This window comes from Saccostrea echinata, unplaced genomic scaffold (assembly GCF_033153115.1).
Source record: "Saccostrea echinata isolate AGI-Se365-2 ecotype Australia unplaced genomic scaffold, CSIRO_AGI_Sech_v1 ptg000047l, whole genome shotgun sequence".
Classification (NCBI taxonomy): domain Eukaryota; kingdom Metazoa; phylum Mollusca; class Bivalvia; order Ostreida; family Ostreidae; genus Saccostrea; species Saccostrea echinata.
The window spans coordinates 16,767,544-16,779,094 of NW_026889796.1; the positions used below are offsets into that span (position 1 = coordinate 16,767,544).

At 34.8% G+C, this 11,551-nt stretch overlaps 1 protein-coding gene across 1 annotated transcript; it reads left to right on the top strand.

Moving 5' to 3' along the window:
* Positions 1-1,585: 1,585 nt before the first annotated feature.
* On the top strand, positions 1,586-5,167 carry LOC133202557 (integrase/recombinase xerD homolog). The gene is made up of 2 exons (XM_061338394.1): positions 1,586-1,922; positions 4,136-5,167. Exon 2 carries the CDS (start codon positions 4,136-4,138, stop codon positions 4,802-4,804), a length of 669 nt encoding a protein of 222 aa, XP_061194378.1. The 5' UTR covers positions 1,586-1,922; the 3' UTR covers positions 4,805-5,167.
* Positions 5,168-11,551: the final 6,384 nt, after the last annotated feature.

Here is an 11,551-nt window from a genome sequence, read left to right on the forward strand (position 1 = left end):
CAGTGATCTATAACATATTCTGTCTTGTCTGTCCATCATACAAAAATAGTTAGACTTTTTAAATTTTAATATGTGCTGGTGAAAAAATTACGGTGAAGATCAATTTTGTGAAAAACTGCTTCAAACTTCAAGATCAGATTCAAGAGTTCTAAAATTTTAGTACAATCAAATAGGTCTCGTCACAGGTTATGCGTATGTAAAATATGAGAGCCCTATCTTCTCTCATTCAAAAGTTATTACAATGTTATTTTTTAGGTCAAACTTAAAGACAAGGTCATAAAGTAAAAAAAAATCACAGTATATTCAGAAAAGTCTTGACACTTGTGAAAAAGTTATAACCAATATAAAAGAAGATAAGCGAAATGCCTGTTGTGCAACAAGCATGAAGGTGAAAAGTTAAATCTCAATTATGACAAAATTTTCTTTGATATTTCATCTAAAATTAAAGTACACTTTACATAAAATCTCCACAATTTGCAAAAATCTCACCAAGATTGAAATTATTTGCCTATGAAATAGCATGCACACACTAGAGAGGGCAAACAAGGATCATTTTCTCATAGTAAAACACAATTTTTCGATATGAGTGGGTCTTCACTCCATATTTGTCAAAGTTTTTCCTCAAAGTTTGTGAAAAACAAAAAACACAAACACAAACAAACAAAGAAAACATGGAGCAAAGACCTACTATATATACCTTAAAAATACACTTAAGTTTTATAACATAACATTCGCATCTATAGTCAAGGGTCATATCACAAACATAATCAAATGTCACAATTCATCAATAGCTGTGTAGCGTAGTGGTTAGCGTGTTAGTCGCAAAGGAAAATGATACTTAGGATTTTTATTGCTAGGGTTCAAACCCCACGAATACCACACTATTTTTTTAACAACAGAATAATTTTTGCCTAGAAAATTTCCTCTGGAAAGTTTTGTTTATCATTAATTTCATAAATTTCAATAATGAGAACTTTACTCTAAATACTAAACTCACAAATTGATTATGATTCTTATATATTTAAAATTATGTGCGGCATGGTATTATGTAGTGTGTTCGAAAAGTTTCTTTGAAAGTCTCGTGGTTATATAGGGTATAAATAGTAAGGCCATGCGGTAGCACGGCACTCTGAGCTCGCTCGCTACGATCTAAAGATATGGCTGATAGTGATGCAAATCCAATGGAGTGCAATGAATTTGGGCTCTCAAACGAGGAGGCCGTTTCGCTGTTTAGTGCTTCACTCAATAAAGCGTTAGAAAAAGTAGTGTGATCGTGAGTACAATTACGGGACTTAAAGAACAACTAGGAAAAAGTAATGCCTTGAAAAGTGGAGGACAAGTGCCTGAGTCCGGACAAACATTTGAATTTAAGCATGAGGGGCATAAGATTCAATTCGTTTTTAACCAAGATAGAATTTCTAAGTTGTCTGAAATTGAAGTACTCATTCAGAGGGGGATTTTACAAAGGCCGCAGCAGTTATTGCGGAAGAAAAGACTGCCCTACAGCAGAGAAACAAAATTTTAAAAATCGCCGACCGTCACGGATGGGATACTGTGCACGAGTATATCGATGACCCTTGGCGGATAATACTGAAGATGCCGCTAAGCTTCGTTACGCGGTGGGACGCGCTGCAAGAAAACGTTCCTTCAGAAGCAAACCATATGAGAGACGCAGAGGCAGTTTTGCGCCCAGTGACTTTTTTCGTGGCTTTAGCCAGTCGTATAATTCCTCCGAAAATTCAATACAGGGGCTACAAGGGTCGGAACTACAGGATTCCAGTTCCAAAGAGATCGTGGCGGATGTTTCTACTGTCGGCAAGTCGGACACATGGTCAGAGACTGTCCCTACCTTAAAGGACAGCCCATCCCCTCCTTGTCAACATCAACTACAAGTGGAACCTCTAAGCAATGAAAATAGTGAAGTTGAGTATATGTTTGATTTAAATGAGCAATATGAATATGAGCAAAATGTTAAGATGGTCAGTGTTAAATCCAAGCTCACGAAAAGCATAAATTTCTGGAATTCTGAGCTTAAATTTTAATAGTTTTATTTTGAATACTATAAGATGCGGGTATTCTATCCCTTTCAAAGAACTTCCATCTAGTATTATTTTAAAAAATAACAGGTCTTCATTAAATCATACAGAATTTGTTTGCTCGGCTATCTCAGACTTAATTAAAAATGGATGTATTAGAGAGGTTCATGAACCATCTTTTGTAGTTAATCCTTTGACAGTATCTGTTAACGCGTCTGGTAAAAAACGTCTTGTTTTTAGATCTCAGACATGTTAATCAGTTTATCGAGAAACAAAAAAATAAATTTGAGGGAATTAAGGAAGCTATGTTATATGCTAAAGAAGGAAAATTCATGATTAAATTCGACTTAAAATCCGGTTATCACCATATATATAGATGTACATCCTGAATTCCAAAAGTATTTAGGGTTTAGTTGGGAATTTCAAGGAAAACAGAAATATTCTGAATTTACTGTTTTGCCTTTTGGGCTTTCTTCTGCGGGGCATATTTTCACAAAAGTTGTCAGAGTGTTGGTAAAATATTGGAGATCTCATAGCATTCCGGTCGTAGTTTATCTCGATGATGGTTGGATGTGTTCTGATTACAATTCTTGTCTAGAAATAGCCGCGTTTCTGCAAAAAACGTTAGATCACTCAGGGTTCCAGGTTAATATTGAAAAGTCTCAGTTTATTCCAGTAGATAAAATGATTTGGTTAGGATTTTTATGGAATCTGAAGGATGGCATTTTAGAAGTTCCGAATGAAAAAATTGACAGTATCCGTTCTGTTGTTGCGTCAATAGTGAACAATATAAGTAGAGTAAATATCGCTTCCATTGTGGGAAAGGTAATTTCATTGAAATCTGCATTAGGTAATATTTGTCAGCTGATGACACGACATTTGAGCATGGCATTGTGTAAGAGAACTAGTTGGGATTGTGTGTTGAATACGTCACGTGACTGTATTATTGAATTGCTTTTTTGGTATAAGAATTTGGGCACTTTACCAAGATCAAAAATCACATGGTTTAGAAGAACACCCGCAAAAGTTTTATTTTCGGATGCTAGTTCTTTTCCGGGAGCAGGTTTTTCTTAAGAACAAAATGAAAAGGTTGTGCATTACATGTGGAGTGATTCAGAAAAATTAAAAAGTTCTACGTGACGAGAAATAAAAGTTATTTGTGTGATTATTGAAAGTTTGCATAATTATCTGTCGGGTAGGCTTGTTAAAGTGTATACAGATAATCGAAATGCAGTACTTATTGCTTCTAAGGGTAGTATGAATTACAAGCTGCATCAGCTTGCTTTGGAAATGTTTGGTTTGTGCGTTGCGCATTCTATAAAATTAGAGTTAGAATGGATTCCTAAAACTATGAAAACAGCTGCAGATGAGTTAAGCAAGATTTAGGATTATGATGATTGGGGAGTTTCAAACAGAATTTTTAATTTTTTTAATGAAGTTTGTGGAGAATATACATGTGATTTTTTTGCAGATAGTAAGAATAGAAAGGTTAAAAAATTTTATTCTAGATTTTGGACTCCCGGGTCTTCAGGGGTTGATGCGTTTGCACAAAATTGGGCTGATGAAAATTGTTGGATTGTACCCCCACCTGCTTTGATATGCAAAGTTATCAATCATATGCAAATATGTAAAGCATTAATTTTGGTACATTAATAATTCCAAAATGGATTTCCGTTTTGTTTTGGCCGATGGTTTGGAATGAAAGGTAAACTAAATTTCACGATTTTGTGCTGAAGTTTTATGAATATAAAAGGCCTACAAAATTTTTCACAGCTGGTTCAGACAAAAACAGTATTTTTGCATCAGAAAAATTTCAGAGTAACGTGCTGGTTTTGAAAGTAAATTTTGAGAGGTTAAACAATTGAGCACCACGTGCAATTCAATGTACAATGTAAATGCATGCACCATGTGCAAAGCTTGTGTGAATTGATTTATTAGCAATGGCACCATGTGCAAAAAATTACGCAGCATATGCAAAAAGATTTGTCTAATTGTTTAAAAACAAGAGTTTTTGTGATGAAATTATTAAGTCGATCTGCATGTATTTAGATGTGATTGGTGGTTCATAACCTTAATATGAGAACATTTTTTTTTCATAGATGCGCAGTGTTTGGACAGAAATTCAGGAAATGAAAAAGGACAGCAGACTTTATTCAGCAGCATCAAATATTCAGCACATAATCAGAAAAGGGAAGAGTGATAGTTCAAATAAAATGTACGACGCATATTTTAAAAAGTTTAGGACCTGGTGTTCAGATCATGGTGTTTCTTATTTACCCGCGGCAGTGAGTACGGTGGCCGTTTTTCTTAGCAGTCTCGTGCAGCAGTCGGTGTCAGAATCAGTGTTATCAGCCTATTTTTACAGTATCAAGTGGTTCCACGATTTCAATGTGTGCGTTAATCCGTGTGATACAAAAATTCTACATATGGTTATGGAAGGGGGAAAAAGAATCCTTTGTAAACCAATTCAGAAGAAAGAACCCATAACGCCCGAAATTTTGGAGCAGATCATAAACAAATACGGTGATGGCAGTCGAAAAAGTGACTTATTAAGTGTAAGAGTGTGTGCTATGTTTCTGATGGGGTTTGCGGGATTTTTAAGGTTTAATGAATTAGCTAATTTAAGAGTTAGAAATATTTCTTTTCATGATTTTTACATGTTGAGAGTAGTAAAACTGACATTTATAGACGGGGTAATGATGTTCTCATTGCAAGTACAGGTAATGCTACATGCCCCGTGTTTTGGACAAAACATTATTTACAATTAGCGGAAATATCAGAAAAACCAGACGATTTCGTTTTTAGGTCTGTACGTTATTTCAAATCAGATAAATGTCACAGACTTTGTAATATCAACAAGCCTATTTCTTACACCAGGGCATGCACGTGAAATATTACTTGATTCTTTATCGTCCATTGGTTTGGATCCAAAACTGTTTGGTCTACATAGTTTACGTAGCGGTGGCGCTACTTCTGCAGCTTCATGTGGGGTAAATGACAGGTTATTAAAAATACATGGTCGTTGGAAGACAAAATTTTCAAGGGACAATTATATTAAGGATTCTGTATCAAAGCAGTTGAATGTTACGAAGAATCTACGCATATAAATTACGTTCTATGTGTATATAATTATTAAAATTATTTTTTTGTGAACTTATATTTGTTTATATATCTTTGAAAGTCACGTGGTTATATAGGGTATAAATAGTAAGGCCATGCGGTAGCACGGCACTCTAAGCTCGCTCGCTAGGATTTAAAGATATGGCTGATAGTGATACAAATCCAATGGAGTGCAATGAATTTGGGCTATACAGTTGTATTAGTTAATGTGTTATGGTTATCTGTTAGCAGTTTATAATGGAATAAAAGCACTAGCGAGCAGCGTTCCTATACTTAATATGTGTTGTGTTTTATTAATTTAGCACTTCATTAATTTATATTCGGTAGAACGAAGTGAGGGAGAATATAACTGAAGCTATAAGCATACTGTGGGCCTTGTTCACCCATCTCCTTTTGAAAAGAAGGTCAAAATTCAAGTTCACGAAGTCAAAAGTCATGGTATATTTGGAAAGATCTTGTCACCGGTAATGCACATGTGAAATTTAAAAAAAAAAAAACCTGCAGATGTATCTATTATGACCTATGTTAAGGTATATGTGAAAGAATGACAGGTGGACGCACAAATTCTGCGAAATCCGTGAACAAAAGTACAATTTCCTGAAAATGTCTTGCATGTGCAGAACTATAAAGAAAAAAAAAATCCATACAGAACTTTTCATATCTTTGGGAGAGAATCGTTCATAAATAATCATTTCACATGTATAAATGAATCTGTACAGTAAAAATTGACTTGATTTTTTTTTAAAAATAGCTAAAGTGATAGAAATCTGTCACGATTGAAACCCCGAAATAAAAAAGAAACTTGTTCTTTTAAAATTAAAGTCTAATAAAAACCTAGGCGAAGTGTTGATCCAGTCATTTGAAGACTTTGATCGGTATCCGTTTCCTTAAAGGGCACACCTGTTTCATGCTTTAATGATTGAATTACAAATCTCTTTATAATCCAAGGGCTTTGGGTGAAGTTGCATATTGCACAATATCACATTAGGGTTAATAATCAGGACGTCTAAAATGACAGAAGGGACTCAAAATGTGAAACTCCGGGTGCTAATTTAATTGTCCCCCCCCCCTTTAACTGAAGTGGAGGATATTAATTTGGGCATCTCCGTCCGTCCATCTGTCCATCCGTAAGTTCTAATGTCATTCTCAAAAAGTCCTGGAGCTACCAAACTTTTCAGCGGTGTGACTGTGGCCATACTCTGCGGGTCTGACACCTGTAAAGTCGATATTTGTGGTGTTCTGGATTCAGAGCAACGGCATGAATAAGTCCTCTGGCTCAAATTCCGGCAATTGCAAACGGCCTTGTTTGATATTCTGTGTTGTTCACGGCTAGCTAATTCTGCAGACGACGACATTGTGGAACGTTGATGAAGATTATGAAAATCAATGAATCGAAGCGATCCTGTGCTTCTGATGTCACGCGTATACTGCCATATATTTGGCGATCATTTGTTGTACCATGCTGTTGGTATCTGTTTTATACGTTAGATATGGTGCTTGATGCAACATTAAAACTTCTTGCACGTTCTATTTCCACTATGGAAGAGTTATACTTCTTAGTGCGCTCTTTTGTGAAAAAGTCGGAAAATGTACAAATCTCGCGGGATAATCATGTAAGCAATAAGTTGAATGTCGATGAACAAATCCTAAGAAAATGCAAATGAAATATTTTATTGTTGTGAACTATATACATCAAGAGTAGGAATGACAACGATATCAATTTATATCTATTGTTGATCGTATGTATCTATTTATTGTTTGGTACCTCTAAATACAATACACATGCCTCGGAAATGTATTTTTTTTTTATTAATGGGTGATAAATTTAGGGTTCTCGCTCTCTTACATATGTCTTTTATCTTACATATCGTAAAAGTTCAAGGTCATTTCTTATCGTTCATAAATAAATTCCTTGTGTTAGCTTGTTCGAGATTTTGAATTAAAGAAAATGGGTATGCTTTTATATTCCTATGAAGCAGAATTTCTTCAGATTCTTCTACTTGAAAAGAAGAAAACACTTGCTGTGGCCTTCAACTAGAGATTTAGATATATCGACGGCATATTATCAATTAACACTAGTTACTTCGATTCATATGTCAACTCGATAAATCCTAGTGAAATTGAAATAAAAGACACCACGGAGTCTGCCACATCTGTTTCATATTTAGATATTTTACTGACTACAAATGATAAGGGCCAGCTAACAGCTAATTTCCAGGGTCCGTGTTTATGCCATGTTCACAGATTTGCATTGTTTATAGATTTTTGAAGATTGATTACTGTTCGTTATCTTCACCTTTCTAACTCTTACCAGCATCGGATTTTTTTTTCCAGTTTATTGTTAGGTTTTACAAAAGAACTTACAACTAAGACAAAAAACTTTAGTTGATTGTAAAATTTTGCCAAATTAATTATTCTATTTAAAATTGCTAGCGGAAAAGTATCTTTCTACATATCTTTTTAAAATATTGAAACCAATTGCTATTTAATGCGAATTAGAAATTTAAAAGCAGATTTAAATTTTTATCTTAGTCGTAAGTTCTTAAGTAAAATGGGGTCCAGCCTCCGGGGCCATAAAACTTAAATGAGCTCACTTTTGATCCCAGTCTCACTTTTGTAAAGGGAATGTATAGTGGAAAAGTGAGACTGGGATCAAAAGTGAGCTCATCTAAGTTTTATGGCCCCGGAACCTGAGTTTTATTTGAGAATAGATAGGAAATAAAAGAAAAGAGTAGCACGTACACTGAATCAATAGGACATGCAAAAATTTCTAAGCATTCACATGTTTTGTGGATTCTACTTCAGGTAAATTAAAACCCATTTGGACAAGGATGGGGCCATAATAATTTGTTCGGAGTTTTTCATGGGAATAAAGAGGGAAAATATGATTCAGGTGAGCGTTGTAGTCCAGGGGCTCTTGTTATTTTTACCCACATTGATTGGGACTTTAAAATGACTTGTTAATCCGATAACAGGAAATATGGAAATTTCCTATAACATTCAGATAAGGGGCAAATACAAACTAATTTCTACTTCATAATCCAAAATAGTCCCTCATGTGGCGCAGTGGTTAGAGCGTTCGTTCTAGGGTCGCAGAGTAAGGAGTTGATTCTTATGTCGCGGGTTCGAATCCCACTGTGGGACGTGGAGACCGGTCCTTCGGATGAGACCGTATAAACCGAGGTCCTGTGTCACAGTAGGTGCTGGCACGAAAAAGATCCGTCACTGCGAGTACCGAGTATAGGTCAAAATTTGTAGCTCTCCACCGGTGCCGTCTCCATATGAGTGAAAAATTCTCGAAAGGGACGTTAAACAATAAACAAACAAACAAACAAACAAACATAATCCATAATATATCACGATGTATAATGGTAAAATACGACACAAAGGTTACTCTCTTTTTAACTCTAACATACTATCTTGAACAATTAGTTTTCTTTATATGAAACAAATTCAATTGATGATCGTAATCGATATAATTGAGATCACTATTTTATTTACAGATGTATCGTTATCTACCTAATGTATTCATTAAACTGCATGCTTTAGAATACTGTATAAGGATCTTTTTCTTAATCAGTTGGAAAATGTATACTGTGTTTGTAAACGCCCCAATTTTATTGCAATTTTCTGTAAGAATGAAGTAGTTTGAAAATAAGTTTTCCAAACGAACTGTACAAAAGTTAGTTATTTGTTGACTCACATTCGGATAGAAGAAAAGCATCATGTAGGGTTTTTCGATATTAGTCACTCAGGTGACCTATTGCAATCTGTTTTTGTCCGTCGTCGTGCGTTGTGCGATGTGCGTCGTCCTTTAGCATTTAAACATTTTCAGCTTCTTATCTTGAACCGCATAACCAATTCCAACCAATTTCGGTATATAACCTATACGAGTGAAAGGAAACAAAAATTGTGAATTTCGTGGACACCCCCTTCCCCCGGGCGCCTGAGGGGTGGGGCTACAACCATCAAAATTAGTGTTGTCTTCAAAAACCCTTTCTTTACTGCTGAATGTCACACAATTGAACTGTTGCCATAATTGTAGTAAGCTCTCTACCATGAAATTCATGGCCCAAGGGTCAGGGGTTCTGGAGTTAGGATGGGACTCTTAGATCAGATTATGAAAATGCATAAATTCTTTTAAAATCCTCTTCTCCTGTATATTTAGCGGATAAACTACATGCATAGTTACATGTATGATGGGCAGGGTGCCTCTTCCAGAATTGTGAAATTTGTTGCCCCAGGGTTAGGTGTTCTAATTTGGGGGTGTATTTGATTATATAGTGAAAATGCATTAATTATTTTAAAAAATTCTTTGTTTCTGGGTATTAAGCAGACAAACGTAGTGCATAGTTATGATGAGCAAGTTCGCATATTCCAAAATTGTAAATTTCATGGCCTCTGGATCAGGGATTCTAGTGTTAGGGCGGGGCTATATTGAATATATAGTGAAAATGCATAAAATCTTTTTCTATACTCATGAATATTTTGTAAATAAACTACTAACATGAAAAAATGGTGCCTCTTCCAAAATTATGAATTTCATGGCCCCTGAGTTAGGATTTCTGGTTTTATTGGGGGGGGGGGGGTCGATTATATATTGAAAATGCATTATTTCTTTTAAAATCTTCTTTTCTGCTTCTGGATAAAAAGCTAACAAACTTAATGCATAGTTATTATGAGCAAGGGTGCCTCTTCCAAAATTATAAATTTCATGGCCCCTTGATCAAGGGGTTCTGGTGTTAGGGTGAGGCTCTTTTGATTATATAGTGAAAATGCATAAATTCTTTGAAAATATTCTCTGCTCCATGTTATTAAGCATTCAAAATCAAAATAAGTACATAAGCAAGGATGCCTATTCCGGAATTGTGACATTTATCATCATGACCCCAGGGTTAGAGGTCTTGGTGGGGGGAGGGGGGTTCTATTCATAATATAGTGAAAATGTAGTATTTCTTTGAAAATATACTCTGCTCTTAAGTACATGTATTAAGCAGATAAACTAAGTGCATGGTTATGATAAGTAGGGATGCCTCTTTCAAAATTGTGAAATTCATGGCCTCTTGTTCAGGGGTCCCCGTGTTAGGATGGGGTTCTATGGATTACATGTATATAGTGAAAGTATTAATTCTTTCAAATTTCTGCTCCTGGGCATCCAGGAGACAAACATTGTACAGAGTTGTAATGGGCAAGGGAGTTTTAACCAGATTTGTGAAATTCTGGACCACTGGTTCAAGAGTTCTGGTGCTGGGCAGGGCTCTATTGATATTGTAGGAAAAATTGTACTCTACTGAGAGAAGTTATTTCCCTTTGCTATTTACTTATGATAATTAATAACTATAAATAATATAATTGATATTAAAGTAAAATTGAATAAAGAATTAAACACTTTGTAATGTATAATACAAAAAGCACTAGACTTGTAAATAATAGGTATAAAAATGAGACAAAAATGCATGATCTTCATACTTTATACATGTATAATTATTCTTCAAAGACCAAGTTAGGCCAATATGTGATGGAATATGTAGGGCTTACTACATTACATGTTCTCAAGCACCATTGAATTGTTTAGTCTGCATAGTGATTGTGACAGTAGGGAGTGTAGTAGTACTATCAAGTCAATAAATCTACTTTACGATTTATTACTCAGGACTAGACTTACTATTTTTTGTTGATTCTTGACTACCCTATTTCTCTTGCTTTCAGGAGACATATCGTCATCTCTCAATTTATTTTATTTCATATTTCAGTGGATCCTTTACAGAGTTGTATTATACTGAGGTGATCGGTAAGGCCCTTGGGCCTCTTGTTTTCTTTTAATAGTTAAGATAACTCCTGTCCATCTCTATAAATCTCATCAATGTAAACTTGTTTCCCTCCTTAATCAAAAGAAAGGAAAATGTTTAGAAAAGAAAAAAATGTTCTCAAATATGATTTTAAATACGTCCTGACTATCTACAATAATGTATAATTCACCTTGTATTTCACTGTGGGTACGTTTTCTATTTGAAATAGAGAGAGCCAATTAATGATCATTACAATTTCCATTTTTATATTTTTTTTTATAAACTTATGTCTGCAAAATCATCAATTTTTAGAGTTCAGACTTAAATCTCTCTCTCTCTCTTTCTCTCTCTCTCTCTCTCTCTCTATATATATATATATATATATATATTGTTGTGTATTTATTAAGGATGGCAATTTGTAACCTGTATACTGATTACTCGGTCGGAACAATGGTAATTGGTCAGAAAATCTGTAATCCGAAAAAATTTAAATGTGCTAGTATGTAAATCTAAACGCAAGTTTCTTAAAATTCATTTTCAACCTCTACATAAATGTTGATATTTTAGCGTTTCGCCTGTTTCTTAAACAATTTCACAAATATTGAA

Coding starts and splice junctions, on each gene's coding strand:
- LOC133202557 (XM_061338394.1), top strand. CDS start 4,136: ATGCGCAGTGTTTGGACAGAAATTCAGGAAATGAAAAAGGACAGCAGA.